This window comes from Phyllobates terribilis, unplaced genomic scaffold (genome assembly GCF_046119375.1).
Source record: "Phyllobates terribilis strain yellow unplaced genomic scaffold, ASM4611937v1 Scaffold_13__5_contigs__length_258822181, whole genome shotgun sequence".
Taxonomy (NCBI): Eukaryota; Metazoa; Chordata; class Amphibia; order Anura; family Dendrobatidae; genus Phyllobates; species Phyllobates terribilis.
The window spans coordinates 36,134,483-36,159,492 of NW_027362773.1; the positions used below are offsets into that span (position 1 = coordinate 36,134,483).

At 40.6% G+C, this 25,010-nt stretch overlaps 1 protein-coding gene across 4 annotated transcripts in view; it reads left to right on the forward strand.

Annotated features, from left to right (window-relative positions):
* The window catches only part of LUZP2 (leucine zipper protein 2), a 1,401,083-nt gene that overhangs the window by 530,593 nt on the left and 845,480 nt on the right, over positions 1-25,010 (forward strand). For all 4 annotated transcript variants that reach the window (XM_073659432.1, XM_073659433.1, XM_073659434.1 and 1 more), the window contains exon 5: positions 4,148-4,210. In XM_073659432.1, coding sequence (XP_073515533.1) covers positions 4,148-4,210 — 63 coding nt within the window. The remainder of the gene's footprint in view (positions 1-4,147; positions 4,211-25,010) is intronic.

Sequence of the window (25,010 nt, forward strand, 5' to 3'; positions counted from 1 at the left end):
AGGCTGAAAAAGGCTATCTTGGACAGACTTGGCACAAGCCACTCTGTCTGGCAGATTCTAGAGAAACCCTGATACCCTTTAACCACTGTACCATGTAAGGGCTGGCATGCAGAAGTGTGAACTAGGCAGGAAAGGTCACCATCAGGGTCAAAGCCAAGGGGTCATGTCAGGGACAAAATTATAAAGCTAGCGGTAGTCAAAAGTCAAGACAAGGTCAGAGGACAGGATAAGTCAGGAAGAAACAACACATGCATAGCACACAGATAAAGTCATGCAGCAAAAACATCTACTGACGGTTGGAACTGGCACTCAGGGGTTTATATAGTAAAAGCCCCACCCAGTGTTGACAGCCCAAATGAGCAGGATTAACTACATAGCTTCTGGATTGGCTAGAGTGACAAGTCCTAGGAATAATATAGGATTGATTCTGTCACGCATCAACCTCAAAAATGGCTCCGCATCACCTAGCAGCCAAAGCAGAAACCGGCACAGATGTTACATTTTCTTTATCAGGATATTTTCTGACGTTTCCCTCATACTTGGAGAATATAACAAACCCCCGAAAATCAGTAATTTATTATTCTTTCTCCCTCACCTTATCTTTACCCATAGATTTTCTATATTTTCATTTACCACTCAGATATTATCACGTAGGATGGGTTTTAGGGTTGATTTTACATATAAACAAACCCCTCCTCCATGCTTATTTGTATGGTCATTCCTGAACACACCGTAGCCCTGTAAATTAACAGACAATTCATAGCTCTAGTTCAACCATGTCTCCTTTATACGCCCAATATCATAATTCACTTCCAAAAATATTAAATATAATTAATCATTCTTGTTGATTAGGCTTCTGGTATTAGTATACAGGCATTTTTTTGTATTTTTCTGTACCTCTATTCCTCCTCTCTGTAGTAACTGTTCTAATCCCTCCCCCCATGACACCCAAACTTTCAGTACTTGGCCCAGATTTCTATTTTTGCTATCTTCCCTCCTCCCATCTTCTAGTCATTCTTTCCCCCAGCACAGCTGAACACTCCCCATTAAGGTTCAGCCCACCTCTATCAAAGAAACTGTAGCCAACAGAGGAATTGGCAACAATATATTGTGGCACCCCAGGGGTCTGGTTTCCACAGTAATGTAATGTTATGTCTGAGAGCAGGTGGGAGGTCCTTTGGTCAGGGATCCTGTGCATGCCACACCTCCTGTCCAGTCTTGGGAGGGGAAGAACTTCCCCTATATAAACCCGGGGCTGAAGCAGGGTTAGTCAGTCAAGGAGAGTAGAGACAGAGAAGCAGCATAGGAAGAAACAGCAGAAGCTCAGTGGGAGCAATATTACTACGAGTCAGGGGCTGGCAGCTGCAGAGCTCGCCCTGACTGAGAAGATTTCTTACCGGACCCGGAGTCCGAGGCTGTGGGGACTAACTCCTACCCAGCAGCAGAATCCGTCAGGCAGGGGATTTCAGGTCCTCTGGCCAAGAAGCCCGAAGGCACGGTCACACGCGTGGGACCAGCACCGCCATCGTGGAGCGGAAGCCATTAGAAGGCCCCGAGTCACCGGCCATACGGGTGAGCACCACACGGTACACTCAGGGACGTGGGCTACTTATACCCGCTTCTAGCAAGGTAGCCAGAAGAGTACAGTCAGTTTGGGAGGCCTACAACTCCGCCTGGCCAGGGGAGATCCCATCTGCTCAAGGACTGACCAGGCCCCAATCACTAGCCAGTACTCCGGGAGGGTCTGTCGTTGTCACCAGTAAAGACCCTGAACTACACCGTACCGTCTCCGAGTGGTTCCTGCTACCCCCATCATCCACATCTGCTGCCCTGAGGCCATACCGCTCCCGTTGGGGGTTATACCATCTACGCTGCACCATCCATCCACCGGCCTCAGCGGGCGGTCCTGCAGCGGCAGCTCCATAGCTGCATTCAACGGGTGGCGTAGTCGTACAACATCTACCGCTGATACATCGCCGCTCAGTTTGACTCCCTGGGCACGGACCGGGTCACCGCCACGAGACTACAACCCTCAAGAGATCCGGCTCCGGGTAAGCTCCCGCGTGCGCAACGCAGCGCGACACAGGCCCAGGGGCGCGTCAATATTCTGCAACACTTTACAATTCAGAGGGTGCATGTTCAAACAATATCAGACAATACAGAGTAATGCATAGTTTAACAATTAAAATGAGAGGTGGGAGGGCCTTTATTAGCAAGAGCTTAAACAGTAACCGTTGTTTTAATTTTTATTTCATAACTCAATAGTACACATGAAAATAAGCAACTATGTAATATATATTATCCGAGAAATCAGCTTCTTTCTCTGAAAGAATTGATCAGTCTTTGTCAAAAATCTCAATTCTGTGGTAAAATCTGTATTCAGTAAAGACAGACTTTCCCATTACAGATATAGGAGATGGCAGCTGCTTCTGTTAAGATTCTATATAGATAGAAATGGGAGGAGGAGAGATGAGCTCTGCCTCTTGCTCCTCCCGCCTCCAGTCTACATAGAATTTCATCAGTAGCAGCCGCCATCTTCTCTCAGTAATGGGAAAGTCTTTCTTCACTGAATACAGTTTTCACCTCAGATTTGAGAATTTTGATAATGACTGATCAAATCTGGCAGAGAAAGAAGCAGATTTCTCTGATAAGATAAATTACAAAGTTCCTTACATTCATGTGTACTATTGATAGATAAAATAAAAATGAAAATGAAGTTTATCCTTTAAATTCCATAAGGAAATGTAGGTTCCACAAAATATATAATGTAGAGCTGCTAGAATTGATCCTACACAAATTGCCATTGAGTCAAATTTCATAAAATTTGCAGGTCCAGGTGAATTTGAAAAATTGTGATTCGGTTTGCATGAATTGGGGAAAATGGATATCAACATTTACACATTGCAGATGATTTAATCAGTCACATAGGTCTCACAGGACCATAGACATGACTTTGCATGCTTATCCCTAATGCCTTGCAGCTGTCACATTAGATTGAATAGCACAGCCATTCACGAGGAACTCTCATAGCCTATATAAAAGCTTGATCAGGGATTGCAGCAGCCATTTTAGTATGACTAGTGAGAAGATGTTAGAGTTCAGCAAGAGAGGCAGGAAGACAATTGCTAAAGCATGTGACAAATGCTCCAGTCAGTAATGAGTAGAACCAGTGCAAGAAGATGAGAGATACAGAGCCGAAATCAATAAAGTGAGAGAGTCCTGGCATCTTTGTAGTAATTGCGGATATTCATTTAAAGTTGCATGAACTGTTCTGCACACAGTATATGTCTATGTCTAAATATAAATTGATATTGAGTGCAAGGAGTATGTGGGAACAGATGATAGCAAGTACCAGATTCTGAGGAAAATATAGAACTGAGAACAGTTAGATTAATGGGGTGATGTGAAAAGCCAGCCTAAACAGATGCTTTTTTAGGTCAAGCTTAAAACTTTGGATATTTGGAATTTATTGGTTTGTCTGGGATAGCACAATACAAAAAACTTGTGCAGCATGAGAAAACTCTTGGAAACAGGAGTGGGAGATTCGGATCATGGAGGATGCGCATCATAGATCATTAGCAGAATAGAGGGAATGGATAGAGTAGTAGATAGACATGAGGGAGGGGATTAAGAAAGCAGTTCAGTGCCGAATTGTGGACAGATTTGTGAGTAAAGGCTATTTCAGACACCGGTAGATTTCAGTCTGATCTCAAAGCACAGACTGGCTGCTGGTCTCCAAAACCGAGAATGAGAGTCTCTCAGAAATATATGAAGCTGTCATGCTTGGGTCAGGAGAGCCGCAGCCATTCCATGCTCCAGTGGTCTGAGCTCGGTCCAATTGGCACGGATGTCAGAATGGGTCCTTAGTGTGATAAGTTTATTCTGTATTCTGTAGAGGAGGGGAAACCAGAGCAAAGATAAGTAATTGATATGCAAGAGAGAATTCAGCATGTATGCCTTGTGTTGAGTTTTCTCTGGACCTATGGTCTATATTCCATTCATTTAAAGTAGATCTTTCAATCTGAGAATTTTTTATGTGCTTTTAAAATGAATAAGTATTTTCTTATTTCAAAAGCTGCCTGTTTATCACTGCAGATTTTCTTTCAAATATTCTACCTTGACTAAATGTTTGTTAAATATTTTTCAGATAATTTTTCTAAAAACTGAAATGGAACGTAAAAGTAAAATGATCAGAGATCTACAAAATGAGGTATAGTAAAGGCACTTTATACTATATATGTGATTTAATGTTATCTATTCTTCCTTAACATAAAGCAAAAATTTAATTATGTAATTTTTTGCCTTAGTGAAGTTGACAATGGATTAAATACTAGATTGTTTGGCATGCAGGACAAATCTATAGTAACGAAGTGTACATGGAGTCTAAAATTGACGGGCTGGAAAAGTGATTTTTTATAATTATATTGTTGAAATTTTTCTGAACTTTATACCCTATAATAGAACTTGATTGTGGGAATAAATAGTCAGATGTTAAGCAACATGGTGGCTCAGTGGTTGGTACTATTGTTTGGAAAGACTAGGGTTGTAGAATGAAAAAAAAACTGAAATTGCGTTAAAACCTAAATTTCCCACAGTTTTACTTAACATTTTATGATTGATTTCATGAGATCCATGCTGTAAAATTCACAAAAAAAGTAGAATTATCTGAAATGACCTAAGGACAACATCTGCATGAAATGTGAAATATGTCCTTCTCTGACATTTGATATCAAATTAGTCCCAGTGTTTTGAAACAGGGTTTCTGTGCTGCATTAGAGACAGGGATGAGAATCTCTGTAATGTCCTGCAGAATATTTTCATGCAATAAAGTCAACAAGAAAGAGGAAATACAATAATGCTACGTTGTTTTTATACACCTCCAGTGAGTGTTGGATTGGGTTGTCTTGTGCCGAAACGTAGAATTGACTCTAGTGGACCAAACTACCACTATACTGTATATAAAACATACTGACCTCTATGATATTGCAACTTTTGTGGATCAAAAAGTGTCTTTGCACAAAAATATATATTTTTTAAATATTTACTTTATTAATTTCTTTCAATAATATAAGACAAAATAATTTATAAAAGGGTGCCTCCTGCCCAGAGGAAACCCAGCTCCGGATTCTCATGTATATGCTGAATGCGTATTATTATAATAAGTGCACATTGCAACAAGATATTTCCCAAATCAGTCGATTAATTAGATAGAAAGTACACACTCAAAAGATAGCATTGCATTGAGAAGGTTGCACCCGGCAAAAATACTTGGGCAAAAATTGCCACTCGTCATTATCATAAATGCCTATCTTTATTTGCACCATGTGTAATGACAATGTCCATATAAGCAAAGTACGTTCACGTGGTCTTATTTTGTATTATATTATTGAAATAAATTAATAAAGTTAATATTTTTACAGATATATCTTTGAGCAAAGCCACTTCTTGATCTTCAAAAGTTCCACTATATATAAAAATCTATTAGGCATTATCTCCGTTACAGTAGAATAGACTGAAAAACACAGATTGCACATGCACATCTACCGTGATGTAAAATTATGGTGGTTTACATTTAAGGGCATGAGCATCACTGACGACTTTTTGAAAATCTTGTCTTTCCTGACAATGTACAGTAAGATGGGTGTACACACTCAAGCTTCATTTGGGCACATCAAATCTTGTGGCAAGCTGTACCCTACATCACCACTGCCTCCATAATTAATATAATGTCCCTGTCTCTGGCCCAATATATTATAATTTTGCAGTGCAGTGTTATCACTGCAGTGTGCCATCTGTGATTTAATTTCCTGCTGCCGGCCTCTGATAGGTAGATATTGTGGGTCGGGGCAATGGTGGTTCTCTGCTCCACAATACGTTTCAACTGGATATGCATCTGAGGACATATATCCAACATACTAAAAGTGGCATTAGTGGGGCATAGTATGATTGTGATGGTTGCGTCTCAGCTCAGGGGCCCACCAGGGAATTCCTCGGCCCCCTGGTGGTCCAGTGTGAGCCTGCCTTCAGTCATTTCTTTGGACTTTTTGTCAAAGTTGCAATGAAAGTACACTAGTTATAATTCAATATAATGTGCATCTTTGAAGTAAAAAAAATTATAGTAATTTAATCAAGACTTGTTCCCATGCTTACGAGCCAACAGATAAATGTATACAGCTTATGATTCTTAATTAAGCAGTATTATAGAAGGAACATAACAAACTGACTAAATGAAAGGTTTGAATAAAAAGCCTCGCTAAAGATATTATAACTGACAAACAACCTCCGTGCAGGCTCACTGACTTCTGGGAACATAATTTGGTTGGCATCATTTTAGCTTCGTCTTTGCATAACTAATAGAAAATCTTAATCAACAATTAACTTGAGTACTTCTAGTGCACTTTATAGTTAGAACTACAGTTATCCCATACTCAATGAAAACTGGAGGCTGTTAACTCACATTTTCTAAAGCCTTTCAATGAAAGATAAGAAGTCTTGGAAGTTAAATTGAGTTTTACATGTGATATGATATTGTTAATAATCATTGGTAATGTTATGAACAGCCATTTGTCTCTATGGTAGCAAACTACAAGAAAAAACCTGTGTATAAAGCTGTCAAACAGTCGCAAATCATGCACACGAGAGTGATTCAAACATATCACTGAGTACGCTGAAGATACTCGGTGCTCGCCCAAGCATACTCGTCGAAAGGGTTAACCGAACATACTCACTCATTTCTGATAAGTATCATCCCTGCATTTTCTTATTTCTCCACCGGTTAGATATCAGTTATGTATGTTCAGTGTTTGATGTAAAATAGTTACTGGTCACCATCTTCTACAGCTTCTAGTGCCAATCTTGCCCCTTTGCACCATCTTGAGACTGCATCTCTGACTGGCCAAGCCCTACTTCATCTCTTAATCAGAGAAAACGGAAAAGAAAAACCTACCATAAAATCCCAAGCATATCAAAACTTATGAAATATAATAATACTTTGATAGTCAGGTGACAACAAAAAAGATTTCAAACCAACAACCATAGAAGACACGGGGCACACACCCAGGAAGGTAATAACCAATATACAGAGGGAGTAGATCAACCATATAGGGTTAATAAATACACATCATTACCAGAGCATTGCATAATTGATATCCTATGTATATAAGTCTGAGACTTGTTTAAAGTGCTAGTGCATCATCACACTGATATCCTATATGAATCCATAAAATATATAAAGTGCTAGTGGAATATTATGGATATAGTCTCAAGCTATGCTCATGGCTTAATCCAATACATAACATCATGATCGTGATAATACATGTTCATAGGTATTAGTGAAAACATTGTTCATTATGCGATATAATAGTCAGAATCATGATTCTAATACATGTAAGGAATACCTGCTATTTAGTATGATGATTGACATCCTGCTAGCATAATATAAATATAAGTACAGATACAAGTAATACTTACTTTTTACTATCAGACACAGACTTCTTTTGTATTGTTCTTTAGGCAGAGAAGAAACTAACAAAATATAATAATACACACACAAGCAAACATGTAACAACCTCTGTTTTACATTATTACTGTTGTTTTCCTCTGTTCTCAGTGGACAGCTATCAATCTCTTTGATGGCAGAAACTCATGCAATAATTATTTGAAAATATTCCACTCTGGTAATTTTTGGAATTAATGCCTAATTAAATTGTTCATCCCATGACTTAAAACTTTCATGCAAAGATATAACATACAACGTTTTATTTATAAAAAATAGTCCATTATTAAGAATAAGGTGGTGATAAGTGTTTCTCCATAAGGTTTTGTTTTCTGTTTGCTTTCTTTTCCAAGAATGTGGAAAAAATAACCAAAGTCACATATTTCAAGCTTCAATCCAAAATGGGCACATGTCAGGATGACTTGCCACTTGAAGATAATACTGCTCAAGTGATGTGTCTTGACTGTCTGGCTGATAAGCAACATCATTAGCATAACTGATCTGCTCACTCAGCTGTGGAGCAGATCTGAAGCAGGATAGAAAAACTCTATTTTTTGAGGCTACAAGTCTTCCTGACAAGTGCCTAGGGTGGGTTGCAGCTTGGAATATGTGATGATGGCAATTTTGATCGCATTTTCAGAGAAACCCTTTATAGAAATTTATGTTTCATTGAAGTAAGGTTTAAGATTAGACTTAAATTGGTCAAGGATTAAATAGGTTGTCTATGACTGAACAATATAAGATCAGTAGGGATTCAATACTTGGCTCTGCCACTGATCAGCTGTAATCTGCACATACAGCTGTTGAAAATAAGCAGTGTATAGGTATGAACACAGCAGCTTTGTACATTGCATAGTTGCCACTGCTGAGTACTGCAGACTTCATCGGGTGCATGGTGCATGTCTCCTTGAGAGCAGAAACGCCTTGTGCCATTATATGCTATTATATGTCAACCACTCATCCCTTGAGTGGTTTTTAATTCAAAATAAATTTTTATATCTTGAACCTATGCGCTTTTGAGCAGTCACCTGCGAGCCTATTGGAACGTTTCCACTAAATTTACAGTGGAGTCCCTATCATTATCCACCGGAGTGCCTTCGGTAATCTCTTGTCACAAGATTAATACTTGGAAGCCATAGGGAAATCATTGAATCAACTGTGAGTAACTGTGAGTAAAACCACAAACCACAGAATCATTATATACTAAATTGCTAAACCGCTTCACCATCGGTGGTTAAGCTCAACCACTTGAGGACTGCAATACTAGTTAAATGTCACTTATATAATGTCAATGATGCTTAACCACAATATCATCTGCTGCCAATCTTAACAATCAATGGACTGAAACACAATCTATATGTCCACATTAGAGCATTTTTTTGGATATAACAGTAGTAATACACTAACTGGAACTTGTCTATTGTTTTCAGCATTGCGAGCGCACCAAAGTAATGGTAAATTAGTTAGCATTTATTCCGTTTGTACTGGTATTCTTTAATTACTATTTTTTCATTAGTTTGTGTTTAACTATTTTCTTATTTATTTATGGTACCCGAACCGAATTTTGGGCTAAAGTTCGGTCAAACTTTACGAACCCAAACACCACAAGTCCGCTCATCCCTAATCACAATGTCTGACATGTCACTAAAAGTTTTACATTAGTAAATAGTGGTATGAAAGTATTCAGCAATAATACATATATCATGAAATATAACTATTTTTTATGTTTTATTATAGTTATTGTTGTTATTATTATTTTTGTTCATATAAATAAACTATACATTGACATTTCACTCAAAAGCTTTTAAGCTATATTGTCATTGCATGCATGCAAGACTAATGGAAGCGTCGCAATTATTAAGTATTTTAGATTATGGTTTGTATCTGCAATGGCATGAAAGACGCAATTTGCATTTCATTATGTCTTAATGAAAGAGCGCAGGAGAAGACAATGTCCATTTGCTTGTCCTATCTTCTTCCTGTGTTTGTCTACTTAGCATACCTTGCAATGAATCACTCTTTAGAACTTTTCTAATTCCACAATCTGAATTGTTCATTAATTCTTCCTTTTTAGGGAACATGAATTCATCAATTTGATGTCTAGGCCCAATGACATTCAGATCATTCATATCTTATATAATCTCCGACTCATGGCTTTAATATTGAAGATGCATATTTTGTCATGATTTACATTTTTGCAATCAATCCTGGTAAATCAATGTAAACCTTGTACTCATAAATGTCAGATTTGGTTTACAATTTAATTTTAGCCTAGTCCACAGGAGGAGTTTACTTTTAATTTTAGTCAAATGCGAGCCCTAGAAGGTTGAATACTTAATTATATGTGTATGTACAGAACACGATTTCCTCCTGTTCTAGTTCAAGTCTAATTTATGTCAAATGAATTTAATTTAAAATAATTTATTTGCTTATCTGTCCATCTATCTATCTGAACATGCCACTTCATTTCAATTTTCTCATATCCACCTCTGGCGTAATATAGATTCGGCTGTGCTAATGATCATAAATAATCACAGAGTATATGATTATATACTCTATAGAGGTGATTGTATGCAATTATTGCTACTACTTAGTGAAGTTCCACTAGATACATCCTATCGTTCAGAATTGTAACACTATGTTATTCACATAACTCAGTACTAACACATGCCAAAATTAGCATAAAAAAAAATCTACATGATACAGCTTCTATCTAAATATTAGAGATGAGCGAATCGATCCGCTGCAAATCAGCTCGGAGTACAATTTCACGAAAATTGCATGTCTCAGAAGATTTCAACAATTTGTGATTTGTTTCAAGCAAATCAGAAAGAAAGTTCCCTGTGCCATTTCACACATTGCAGAAGATTGCATCAGCCAGCAAGTAGACTCACCTGCCCTCCCTATAATGCCCTGCCGCTATCACATAAAATGGTTTAGCAGAGCCAATCAAGAGGAACTATCAGAGCCATTATAAAAGCTGAGGCAGGAAAAGGAGTATCAATTTTAGGGTTTTACAACCTAGGGAGAAGAACTCAGAGTGCATAGCCCATCATTACAGATAGGGAGAGAAATACCTACAACTATGGAGGAGTACTGTAAACAGAATATTGTGTACTAATGCAGCGCTGTAGAACATAGAAAATGGAAGTGGTAGTCTTAATCTGTGAACAATAATACTTAGATATAAGTAGCAAGGGAGATAGAGATAGCAGAGGTACAGAAGTTGCATAGATAGATAATTGATAGATAAATAGATGCAAATATAAAAATAGATAAGATTTGTAGAATTTTTTTTTAATTTTAGAATAAAGATATGAAAATGACCCCCTGTAGCCCTTCCTATTTGCAATAACAACAAAGCCTTTGGTATGTCTGTGAGGAAGGATGTTTCTCATTATACGATGGTAATATGTCTATATATGTCGGGATATCTTCATTCATTAGGGACTTTAGAAGGAAATTCGGCAAATAAATTTGGTCAAATCTATCATTATGCCCTTAATACCCACCTGGATGGTTAGCAGTTGCAGATAGTAAGGAAATTTGAGTATTTTGGGGGTCCATGTTACTTCAAGAGCATTTGATTTTGTTTATGATAACCTAGAACCATTGTTGAATAAGTTTAAAGGGAATCTGTCCCCAGGTTTTAGCTTCCTCATCTGAGGGCAGCCTGGTGTAGGAAAAGAGAAGCTGAATCCAACGATGTATCACTTAGCTTATTGGGTGCAACGGTTGTGATTCAAATAGAGTTCTTAGATGTAGCATGAAGCAGAGCTCAGAAAGTTAACTCTCACTCACACTCTAACCTCTGATTCACAGCTTTCTGTGTAGATTGTATAGTGACAGTAAGATGCTAATCAGTGGTGGGGAGTGGTTGTTTTGGAGGCATACAAGACCTAGTTCAGGCAGTGATGATCTCCTGTTGATAAAACACTCATTATATTGAAACAGCACACTGCATAATAAGTAACACATCTCTGAAATCAGTGTCTCAGCCCCACCTCATACTGGCCTCAGATTACATAACAAAAGCCTGCTCACAGATTCCCTTTAACACTAAAATAAATACTTGGTGTAAGTTGTCTCTTTCCCCAGTCTGCAGAAATAATCTTATAAAAATGGTTATGATGCTTTAGCTACTGTATATTCTTCATAATTTGCCGGTCTGCACACCTTTTTGAATCTTCTATACATTGCAAAGGATTTTTACAGCATTGAAATGGAAATAAATCCCAGAATAAGGTTGGAAACGTTGCAGGGAGAAAAGGAAACGGGTGAGTTATCAGTTTCAGATCCCTGGCTTTATTTCTTGGCAGATCAGCTTAGACATGTTAGAGGTTGTGATGAAAGGGATAGATTGGTACAATGGGAAGATTACAGAGTAAGATTGTGGAAAGATCACCTACAATAGCAGCCCTGGTATTGAGAATGACAAGAAATTTAGGACAACAAGGGCCAGGTTTTCTCATAAGGAAAATATGGGCCCAAATGTTAACACTGTTGCAGGTGGAGAGATTTACACCCTTTTCTTTTTGGTTTCATAAACCTGATATCCCAAAAATATTTTGATCGGAAATTATCCCCTTTGGGAAAGAAAGATATAATATCTGTACAATTTATACACTGGTGAAATATTTCAAAGTTTTCATCAATTAAAGATAGATTTTGATACTTTTTTCAATACTTACAGTTAAGACATGCAAAGGAGGCCCGGGCCAAAACAATGCCTTATTATTAATTCATATTCTTTCCTTTCAGGAAGGAGTTAAAGACTTGTGGATACTGTTTTATTTGTTTCTTAAGTGCAAAATTAAGCAACTTTCTAAATAGTTTCAGTACAAATTTCTTACTTTTTTTGGTCTAAGGGGTAACATTTCTCCTTGTGGAGAGTGACATACCGGCTCTGACACGTCAAGGTAAGGAGGCTTATTCGCTGTGCAATGCTCCTCTGGGAAATTTAATATGCAAATTGCCTCTTCAGAGAAAAAGAGGACTTGGACTCTATAGTGCCACCAATTGGAAGTAGCAATCCTACAAGTCACAATCAACCCATTAACGAGTCGTGCAATATGACTTAGGATAAAAGACAAATCAGAATTTCAATTTGCAGACACGGTGTTTCGGGCTGGTGGCCCTCGTCAGTGCAAAGTATGAGAACTGATTTGGCTAGATGAGAAGCTCTGGACTGAGGTCTAAGGGAGAAACTTTACCTCTTTGACCTCAGTCCAGAGCCTCTCACCTAGCCAAATCAGTTCTCATACTTTGCACTGACGAGGGCCAACAGCCCGAAACACCGTGTCTGCAAATTGAGATTATGATTTGGCTTTTATCCTAAGTCATATTGCATGACTCGTTAAAGGGTTGATTGTGACTTGTAGGATTGCTACTTCCAATAGGTGGCGCTCTAGAGTTCAAGTCCTCTTTTTCTTTGAAGAGGCAATTTGCTTACTATTTTTTATGCTCCTGTAAGTAGCTGCCTGTGTTGCTGCTTTTGTTGGATCTGGTAACACACTGCTTTTGGCTGTTGTGACTTTTCTGTTTCAGAGTCTGGATACAGAGGAAATCACACAAAGAAGTCCGCAGGAGACATTTTATGTATCTGTATAGGGAGAAAGGAGCGTTCACTCCCAAATCATAGTCTGATAATTGTTTGGAAGTACATTAGTAAATAGCTACCAATCGTCTAAGTTGGCATTCACTTAAATATATTAAATACCTAGGAGAAATAGTATTATGGCATGGACAGTCTGTAATACAAATCTAAAACAACAAAAAAAACAATTTATGAAGGTGTATCCATTATTTTTCTGGCATAAAAAACTCTTAAATGTCACAAACTTTTTGTGCAACTTGGAATTTTTTTAAACAGTTTGCAACTTTTGCTCTACCAATATGGGTGAAGCATGGTTGGGATGCATGGCTGAGCCAGGATGCCACTTTTGTGGCATAACTTACTCCAGAAATTGTCTGTGCCTGGAGTACTTTTCTGCCAGAGATGCACAGCACTTGTTATATGTGACTAATTCATTAAGTTGCATGTGTCTCTTACTGAATTAGGCACATCTCACTACAGCAGTTCCGAATAAAAAGACAGGTATGCACAATGCCAGGTTTATTGAATCAAGGATCAAAGGCCCCAATTCAAGAAGAATGTCATGGATTACACCGGTATTGATGAAGGGGCATATTTGAGTCAGACAATCCATCATTGCACTTCGCCACAAATCTTACTCCAGTCAGGTGCCAGATTTCTGGTGTAGGGTACACCAAAGCGCATCAAGTTGTTGCCCATTTTGGTTTAAAATTGCCAATAGTTTCAAAATTCTCGAATTGCGTAAAGATTTTGCAATTAATCAACATTTTTTACACAAGTTCACCAGATTTCTGTTGAAAATACTTTCATGAATGCTGGGCCGAAGTGTCAAGCCATACTGTTAATCAGGTTAGAACATTAGGTGCTCTCTCAAAACCACATGGCTCCTCTTTGGTAGCTTAGCTGTACTGGATATTTAATTCTCAGGATCTTCTGACTACATCATCCTAATAAACAGCTTTTTCTGTTGGCTGCAGAAGAAGAACGTGTACTGAAAATGAAGTTGTGCTGATACATGAGCTGTTGAATGCAGCAGTAGCTTAGATGCACAGACTTCACAGACAAACCAAACAAGGGATTAATCAGGAGCTCTGAGCACAATGCAAGCTGAACTTTCAAGGGTTTAAAATGTTGGTCTGCAGTGAGGTCTCTGAAAAGACATCAGCCCATTTCAAGTATTATATGGGATAGCCTGCAAAAGAATGTGGCAACCATATTCAATGTTAACAATCAATGATGACTATTTGTCATTTCCCCTGCCTGTCTAGGCTGTGCCAATCTATGTCTATCATGAAAACAACAGACCTATTATTCTAATCCTCCTTCTACTTTTAAAGTGAGTTGTAAAATTGTAAATGTCCAAGCTTGACATGCCATTCACAATTCTGAAGCCTGACCATTGACTGCTTACAAAAGTACAAAATGGCTTTACTCATTAGTTGTGTAGTATTTTTAATTGCATAGCCAAAATAAAACAGTATCCAATAATTTAAAAAATAAGTGTATTCCATGAGTTTAAAAATTACCATTTTCTAACAGAAGTTTCCTTTTAAGTTCTTTCTCCACCCTCTAACTCTTGCCAACAGTAAGTTGGAAATGCTTTCTTACAGTTTATGATAAATTCCTTAGTTTACAGCACTTTCAGAACTAAATATGAGGGTTTATACTAACTTTAATTAAGCCACTTAGCAGCATATCATCTGCACATTTCAGCAAGGTGTCTTAACATGTTCCATAATCAAGGGTATAAAGGGGAACCTTCTAGCACTCAGACATCATCTGTGCAGAGCTCCATAAAGGGCTATCCCCATCTTCACAGATAAATATTTTTGGTTAGTGCTTGTAAAAATAACCACTTTTGCAATTTAGTGCTAATTAAAGTTTTCAGCCTTTTTGAGATATTAGCACTTTGTTAGTAACAAACTTGTTGCCTTGAAGAATGACCACTGCTGCTAAACAGAAGATCATTTGCAGTGCTTACAAGCTCTTTTCTGTTGAACCTGTAAGCACTGTTATTAAGCTGGCCAGGATTGCTAGACCTCCTTATGGTTTTGGCAGCACAAATTGACTGGCGGGTTCTCTTTATAGCTCAAAAATACTAAAGGGACACATTTTTGACACTTCACACAATTTAAAATTCATTCATTTTTCAATATAAAAATGTATTCAATTTATAGACAAGGACAATATCTAGTAAAATCTAACTGAGAAATATATGGTCTTCAGAACGTAGAGAACATTTTGCTACTATAAGTAAGTCGACACAATAAAAAATGTACAATTCCCTTTGTATAAAATGATTTTTACATTATTTGACATTGATGCCTGTGGCATTTCTCCTGTTTCTGACTTGTATAGCAGCTGACCTTGCAGTACACAAGTTTATCATTGCTTGTATAGTTTCGGGAATACTTATTGCACAGAGGTAGTAATGTGATAGTTTACGAAGTTAAAGATTGTGCACATGGCTGAATACTGTGCATTGCATGAAATGTTGATATTGTAACCTAGTTTTGCTCAGGGGCAGTTGTAGAAAAGATTCTATATTCATTTTAAGCGCTCCTCAATGGAATTTTTAGAGTAACTTAAGGCTCAGTGCACTATATAGTAAATTGCAGCAGTGTAGTTTACAACTCAACTGTTACCATTTAGATTCATGGTATAGTTGGATCACACCAGTAGCTTCACGATAGAAAAACAAAATGTTCCAGCAATCCATATAAAACATTGACTTTTATTTGTCGAATCCCAAAAGTACAGGAAAAGGAATTACAATCTGAAGCTTTTCAAGCACCACTCATCCCTAAGCCATAGATACAATGTAAAACAAATGTGCTGCTTAAATGTGGTCACTTCCGTCAATTAATCCAACCACCTGAAGAAAACCTCAACATAGATTGGATGCAAAAAAATAACAATAATATGTTAACCAGGAAAAAATCTGAAATATTCAACACCATGCTTATAGGATTGATAATGTAATTAGATCACGTAGCTCATTCAATCTATTTCATTCCAAAGACATTTGTGGCATCGGTTTTCCTGGGCAGCGCTATCGATCAGCCATTCCCACCATTGGTTGAAAGTTCATTCAATCCATAATTCATGTAGGGTTAGCTTTGCACTTTGTGATGTAGGGTTGTCTCGCAGACCTATGGGGATGAGTCAGGAAAGGATTTTTAGAGAGATAAGACGATAAAAAGAGGGGAATTGTGAAAGAAATAGTTAAATTCCTTCCAATATTCAAGCCAATAGTTATGCAATAGCTAAGCAATTTTACTTGCAAACAGGCCCCTATAGAAGATGGGCCTATGTCATAATAAACGAGACTCTCTTGAAAGACAACCTGGAGTGCGAGTCTTTGTTAGTCTTCCTGAGTCCAGTGAGCCTTTCTCATGCACCATTAGTTACTCCGTAATGACTCGGTATGACCCCCTACAAGGTCCAAAGCAATGCAAGTTCCAAAAGTTCAGAGGCACCAGAGAATTCATATAAGGATAAAACCTAGCTTTCTTTCCATCTTTAAAATCGTATGGTAAAGGTACAAAAATGAGGCAGATGATGCAACTTTTTGGCAATAATAGGCCTTTTTCAAGACAGAAATACAGATGAAAAAAATTCAGCCATAATTTGTTAGTCTTCCTATAGAACTGAATCCCAAGTATAACAATGCCGATCAACCTGATGGAGAATTACCAGTCTCTGACATGGTATATCAGTAGCAAGAAAAAACTCCAATAAGCTTTCCTCTTCCAAAATTTGCAGCGATAGTTGTTACATAGTTACATAGTTACATAGTTTATAAGGCCGAAAAAAGACAAGCGTCCATCCAGTTCAGCCTATTTCTTGTGCACTACAGCTATTCCGCAGCGTTGATCCAGGGTAAGGCAAAAAAAACAAAAAAACATGCGGTATAGGCCAATTTACATCATTGAGGAAAAATTCACTTCCCGACACCAATCTGGCAGTCAGATTAAATCCCTGGATTAATTAACTAAGCATAAGATGTAATTTTATTGTTCTCAAGAAAGGCGTCCAGGCCTCTCTTGAACTCATTAAGTGAGTTGGACATCACCACTTCCTCTCCCAGAGACTTCCAGAGTCTCACGGCTCTGACCGTAAAGAATCCCCTTCTATGCTGGTGCAGGAACCTCCTTTCCTCCAGACGCATAGTGTGCCCCCTCGTATTTGTCACCATCCTTGGTATAAACAGGTCATGGGAGAGATCTCTGTACTGCACCCTGATGTATTTATACATGTTTATGAGGTCTCCCCTAAGCCTTCTCTTTTCCAACATAAATAGGCCTAATTTTGACAACCTCTCTGGGTATTCTAGTCCCTCCATTCCCTTTATTACCTTAGTCGCCCTCCTTTGTACCCTCTCTAGCTCCAATATGTCTTTCCTGAGCACCGGAGCCCAGAACTGTGCACAATATTCTAAGTGCGGCCTTACCAGCGCTTTATACAGAGGAAGAACAATGTTCTCATCATATGCCCCTATTCCTCTTCTGATGCATGCCATGACTCTATTTGCCTTCGCAGCTGCTGCCTGACACTGGGCACTCCAATTTAATTTGCTATTAACCAAGATGCCCAGGTCCTTCTCCATGTCAGATTTCCCCAACGGTTTCCCATTTAATATGTATGGGTGACTGCTGTTTTTCTTTCCCATGTGCATGACCTTACATTTATCGGCATTGAACCCCATTTGCCATTTTTTGGCCCAACTCCCCAATTTATCTAAATCCTCCTGTAGCTGTGCCCTATCCTCATCTGTATTAAGTACTTTACAAAGTTTAGTATCATCTGCAAATATTGCTCTTTTACTATGCAGCCCTTCCACTAGATCATTAATAAATATATTAAATAATATAGGGCCCAAGACAGACCCTTGAGGCACCCCGCTAGTAACCCTGACACCCCCTGAGCTTACTCCATTGATAACCACCCTCTGCTTTCTATCACTCAGCCAGCTATTTACCCACTTGCACACATTATCCCCCAGACCAAGCATTCTCATTTTATATACCAACCTTTTGTGTGGCACGGTATCAAACGCTTTGGAGAAGTCAAGGTATACAACATCCACTGACTCTCCCCTGTCCAGCTGTAAGCTCACCTCCTCGTAGAAGGCCATCAGGTTTGTTTGGCAGGAGCGATCCCTCATGAATCCATGTTGATATGGAGTTAGACAGTTATTATCATTAAGATATTCTACAATAGCATCTCTAAGAAATCCTTCAAACAATTTACCCACAACAGATGTTAAGCTGACTGGTCTATAGTTCCCAGGGTCACTTTTAGACCCCTTTTTGAATATTGGTACCACATTTGCTTGGCGCCAGTCTAGTGGGACAGTCCCTGTCCATAAAGAGTGCTTGAATATAAGATACAGCAGTCTGTCTATCACATTACTTAATTCTTTTAGTACCCGGGGGTGTATGCCATCTGGGCCTGGTGACTTGTCTATTTTGATATTATTTAGGCGTTTCTGAACTTCCTCCTGGGTTAGGTGGGTGATATTTAGCGGAGGGTTTACTTTATAACTCTGCATTTCCTCCGATAAATTGTTTTCTTTTGTGAAAACAGTGGAGAAGAAGCTATTGAGTAGGTTTGCTTGCCCCTGTAAGTTGTGTTGCAGCTTATATATTGTTTGGTTTCGAAACGATGATAATTCGATACAGATGTGAAGTCTTGAAATATACGTAATCATCTGCAACACAAGCTTCGATTACAGCTGTGTCCGTCTTTGCAGTCTTAGTCTTTGCAGCTAAGCCATCTAGGCGGCAAAGACGTATTTGACAGTGAATATTCTGGTTTTTGTTCCCAATGAACCCTTTATGCCAGAAACAATTTTTTTTAGTCTGCGGCACCCTGCTTACAGGGACACTTTTGTGACGTGAAGCATGATATGATACAAATTGATGTTGCATGACATGTGTTTAGCTCTTCTGTCGTTTCCCACACCAGTCTTGGAAATTCATCAGCTGAAATGAGATTTGTTTTACTCCGAAACACACCTCTAAAAGTATTTGTACATCTTCACGCTGCATATTTATGTCAGTTTATGCTATAATCAATGCCACTTTCTTGCTAAATTAATGTGAACTTGTTTCGTGTTCCTCGATCTTGCCTTCTTGATAATACCTGCCCACTTTTTGGAAAGGTGGGAAGGCCAGCGCAAAATGGCCTTTGAGGCAACCATCTATGGAAGTCTTTTAGGCCCTACTGGATGCAGAGCCTATACGGGGGTATCTCAGCATGAAACTAACCAGCATAATTAAGTTTTGCATCGTATTAAAGACTGATGAAACTATTAGAGGTCCAAGTCTTGTTATTGTCACATGCATGACAACTCACAGAGCCAAGGCAACATAATGTGTTCAAGGCGATAAACCCTGTAAAAAATATAAAAGTAAAAAAAAATAATGCAGGAATTGCTCTTTCCAGTTCATCTGACATCTAAAAACATGATAGAAGTAGTGTTGAGCCACCCCCATAGTGTTTGAGTTCGGTTCGGTTCGTCGAACACCCGTGTGTTCGCCGAACTGTTCGTCGAACTGTTCGTCGAACACCTTCGAACACCGTTAAAAACAATGGCAGGCAAACAAAAACACATAGAAACACATAGAAAACACCTTCAAAGGTGTCCAAAAGCTGACAAACTGCTCAGAAGACATAACTAACACATGGAAAAGTGACAAGTACATATAGTCATGCGAAAATAAAAGAGGTGGAGGAGTAAAAGGAGGGGGAGACACAGATATAGGCATGTCATGCCCTTCTAAAATCCAAAAAGTGAGAAGCCGACACGGCCAGTCCGCTCCTGCCCGTGCCACCTCCGTGTCGCCGGGTTTGTGCCAGAGCCGCGGTGAACCCTGACGGCCAGCCCCCCTCTCCCAATACTGGTGCCTGTCCGCTGGTGGGTCGAGTGAGCCCCCCTGTGGTGGAGGCAGCTCTAAGCTTTTTAATTTAAATTGTCTCTCTAATTTGAATGAATACACTTTAAATCCATTTACAAGGATCTATTGGAGGGCAAGTCTCATGCCAGCAGCCGCGTAATTCCAGCTCCAGTAGCGTCCACTAAAGCTGCTGCAGTTAAAAAGCTTTTATAAGGATCGAGCTCGGCTGTCCACCGCAAGGCATCCTAATGCCAGTCCCAGCCCCTATGCCTTGGGGTGCCTCCTGATGCTCTTCACTAAATATCCCATGGTCCCGAATCATTTCCTTTGAAAAAATTAAGTGTCTAAACTACAGGTGGTGTAGCTTGCTTAACAGCCGGGATAATCCGCTGACTAGCAGACACTGCTACTAGGCACAAAGTATTTCCTGGGCTAGATGCAGTTAAAAATTTGTAATTAGATACTCTCGTTGGATGCTGAGAAAGCATTCCATAGAGTCTCCTGGCACGCCATATATGATTCTCTTAAAAAGCTTGGGGTAGGGGTCTAGGGGACCCTTTTATAGCCAAAATCACGGCCCTGTATCGCAATACGTCACCTAGGCTGAAGATAAATGGAACTGTAGCACCCTGAGGGCTCGGTTGCTACAGACGTATTGCACCTCACCCAGAGGTGTGATATCTCACTCTCAGGTAAGGATGGAGTGTGGATCAGGACCCGACACCTGCATGCATTACACCACATTGCCGTGGGGCAGGGCGACCAATATGCCCCTGAGATGGGCATGACAGTCCCTGTCCCTGGCTGGAGTGGGGGGAGCGAACACTGAGGAAGGGGAACCCTGTAGTGCAGGAGCAGGGAGGAAGCAGTTCCTGGGTGCATTGAGAAGGGAGTATAAAAGGTGGGCACCATCTTAGTTCAGTGCAGAGAAGTCTGAGCAGAAGTGGCAGGGAGCAGGGGCTCTGCATGAGCTCTGCTCCGGAGGCGGGCCTAGTAACAGAGGCCCAGGCCTGGAAGAGGGAGAAGGAAGGAAGAGGAGCGGAGAAGGCTCCAGGAACGAGGAATGAAGGGATCCCAGGGGTGCGGACGGGCGAGTCACCACCGCACGCCCGAATCCACCTGCGTGGAGGGGTCAGGCCAAAGGGGGAGACCGGTCCCCGAACTAGTGGAGGCAGGAAACGACCCTCAGCTAGAAACCGGAGGCTCTGACATTTTATGTGGCGCAGCTCCTCGCTACACCCGCTAGGAAGGCACCACATAGGGTCAGGGAAACTGGCGCCAAGTTTACCAAGAGGAGGCCCGAGGCAGCCGGACAGAAGTGTTGGTAAGAAAGGCCAGACAAAGGACACACAAAGGGGGTCCTGTGAAGTGCTCCAAAGTTATCTGGGAGTTGTCTGAGCCCCTCAACTGGTGAGCACAGTACGACGTGGGCAGCCGTTACCTGCAGACGTGGTCTGGATAATAAGAACTGTGAGTAAAGGCCCTGGACTGCATCACTGACTCCGTGTCGTTACTGCTGCTGCCCTGCACCATCACCCCCATCCTCCGCATACACTGCCCTGAGGCTATACTCCTCCCGTGGGGAGTTATGCTACGCTCTGCTGCACCCACAACACCAGCCTCTGCGGTCTGCCCTGGAGCGGCGGTTCACTCTGACCGCAATCCACGGGTGGCGTAGTCGGACATTTAAACATCAAAACCACATAAATAGTTCCGCCACTGGTTTGACCGCCCTGAGCCACGGAACCGGGTTGCCGCCACGGAGACTACAACCACCAGCATCCACCAAAAAGGGTCCGGCTCCGGGTGTCCCAAGGCCCAGGGGGCGCGTCAGAACATTTTCATCACCTTTCACAATCACCAATGGGACAAGGAAGGGATGTTCTCTGTCCCCTCTCTTATACATCCTAGTGACGGAGCACCTGCTCTCATCAATTCGCCATAACCCCAATATTAGGTGGATTGAGGTGGGAGGCACCGATTACAAGTGCTCTCTATTTGCTGATGATGTCCTAGTATATATCACTCAATCACATATATCCATCCCTGCTGTTATGGCTGAAATAGATCACTTTGTTACATGGTCAAATTTTAAAATCAATGCAGCGAAGTCTGAGGCCCTCGATGTCTCCCTCCCCAAATCCATATAGGATTCCATCCAGTCCAACTTTCCCTTTGCCTGTCCCTCACAGGGTATCAAATACTTAGGAATTCCTATTCATAGAGACCTCTCCCATCTATGTTATCTTAATTTTGGGCCCTTTATTGAACAACTCCATACAGACCACGGTTGGCAAGTTAGAACTGTAAGATTCACTACGTGAACTGCTGGTGTTTTGTGGAAAAGCACATGTACACTGCGTTCCAAATTATTATGCAAAAAGTGTTTAGGAGTGATAAGGGAAGAATTTGTTTGTTTGTCAGTTAAACTCATTGATGGTGATGTGTGTCAGGGCTCTTTATATCACTGTAAGCAATTGCAGACACCTGTGCTAATTAGTTTGGCAGGTGTGTCCAATGAAAGGCAAGACTACTTAAGAAGGCTCTCTCACATTATAAAGCAGCCTACATTTTCTGCCAAAATGGGAAAGAAAAAGGATGTGTCGGCTGCTGAGAAGCAACAAATTGTGGAGTGTTTAGGTCAAGGCATGACTACAATCAACATTGTGCCATGATGAGGATGAAGTGTCTTGGCAATCAAGAAGTATGTAGCTGATTCACAGTACACACGTGTGCGTGCTGATAAGGGCAAATTGAGGACTCTTTCCTACAGGCAATTACGTCAGGTTGAAAGAGCAGCGGCCAAAAAGCCTTGTCATAGCAGCAGACAAGTTTTTGAAGCTGCTTGTGCCTCCAACGTCCCCCGAACAACAAGATGCAGGGTCCTTCAGAGGTTTGCAGCTGTGCATACGCCATCCTGTCGACCTCCTCTATCCACTTCACACAAGCAGAAATGGCTCCAGTGGGCCAAACATTACATGAAGACAGATTTCAAAACAGTTTTGTTCACGGATGAGTGCCGTGCAGCGCTCGATGGTCCAGATGGATGGAGTGGAGGATGGCTGGTTGATGGACACCCCACGCAAACACGGCTACAGCGCCAACAAGGAGGAGGTGGAGTAATGTTTTGGGCTGGAATCATGGGGAGAGAGATTGTCGGCCCCTTTAGGATCCCTGAAGGCGCTAAAGATGAACTCCATAATGTATGTGGATTTTCTCAAACAGCACTTCCTGCCATGGTTCAAGAAGAAGAACCGTGTATTTCACAGCAAGATCATTTTTCTGCATGTTAATGCACCATCTCATGCTGCACATAAAACATCTGCATCTCTGGCTGATATGGGCATAAAAGGGGACAAACTTATGGTGTGACCCCCATGCTCCCCTGACCTCTACCCCATTCAGAACCTTTGGAGCATCATTAAAAGGAGTGTCTATGATGGCGGGAGGCAGTTCACATCTAAGCAACAGCTCTGGGATGGTATTCTGTCCTCATGCAAAACAATTGAAGCAGAAACCATCCAAAACCTGACAAATTCAATGGACGAGAGAGTTCAGAAGCTCCTTTCGAACAAGGGGTCCTATGTGAAAATGTAACATCACCTAGAATAAAGTTTTGAGTTGAAAACTGTTTGATTTCAGTTTCTAACAACCTGCTAATGCTTATAATTTCAAAAATGACCATTTTTTTGGTCTTTATTAAAATGAAAAGGTTGATCGAAAAGTTTGGGGGATCTAAGAGTGTGGCAACCCAGTAGTCATGATTACTTCGAATTCTGACAATATGAGGGTCATGCTGCAGGTAGTGCAGCAAGAAGGCACTTGTGTGTCTTGCGCATCTCGGAGCCTCAAAATTATTTTCCGGGCTAGATGCAGCTAAAAATTATTTTAAATTTTAAATCTGGTGAAGCTTTAGTATAGATGGCCTAATAGGATCAGTGCTGCACACTGCTACAAAGCCCAAATTATTTTCCAGTCAAGATACAGATAAACATGATTAGTAATTTGAAAGCTTAAAACGGTTGGTAGGGTGATTTTAACCAATCATCAAGCTTTTACTCTCTCCAGGATGACACAGGGGTAGAAAAGTCGTTTCGGATCCATGATTTGTTCATCTTTATGAACGTGAGTCTGTCTACATTATCAGTGGAGAGCCGCGTGCGCTTATCTGTCAGCACACCACCAGCAGCGCTGAACACACCTTCAGACAGAACGCTGGCTGCGGGGCATGACAAGATCTCCAAGGCGTAAGTGGCTAGCTCCGGCCATTTATCCAGATTGGAAGCCCAAAAAGAGCAAGGGTCCAGTAACACAGTCGTGGCTTCAATGTTTACTTGGAGATACTCCTGTACCATCGTCTCTAGGCGTTGACTATGTGTCAGACTTCTTGTCTCCTGTGGCCTTGCAAAGGATGGGCTAAAAAAGTGGTGAAATGATTCCGCAAAATTGATGTTACCAGCAGATACTGTGGTTCTGTAACGGTTTGAGTGCTGAACACTTGACGGTCCCACGGTTGGCAAGTTGGAACTGTGAGATTCACTACGTGCACCACTGGTATTTTGTGGAAAAGCACATGTAAGATTCTGCAACAGTCTCTGCTGATACTCCTGCATGCGTGCATCCCTTTCTATGGCAGGAATAATTTCTGCAAATTTACTTTTGTACCGGGGATCTAACAGTGTGGCAACCCAGTAGTCAGGATTATTTCTAATTCTCACAATTCGAGGGTCATGTTGCAGGTAGTGCAGCAAGAAGGCACTCATGTGTGTTGCGCATCCAGGAGCACCAAGTCCCTGTTGTGTTGGTGGCGAGGTAACAATCATGCTTCCTTCCTCTGTCCTCTCCCCCCAACCTCGCACAACAGAAATGTGATCAAGGTCTCCCTCATCTGATGAGTCTTCCATCAGTTCGTCCTCCACTTCTTCCTGGGCTCCTGCACCTTCCTCACTAGTTTGGCTTCTACCATGCGCCCTGGTAAAACCATCTCCCCCATCCTCACATGCCTGCCGCCTTGGTG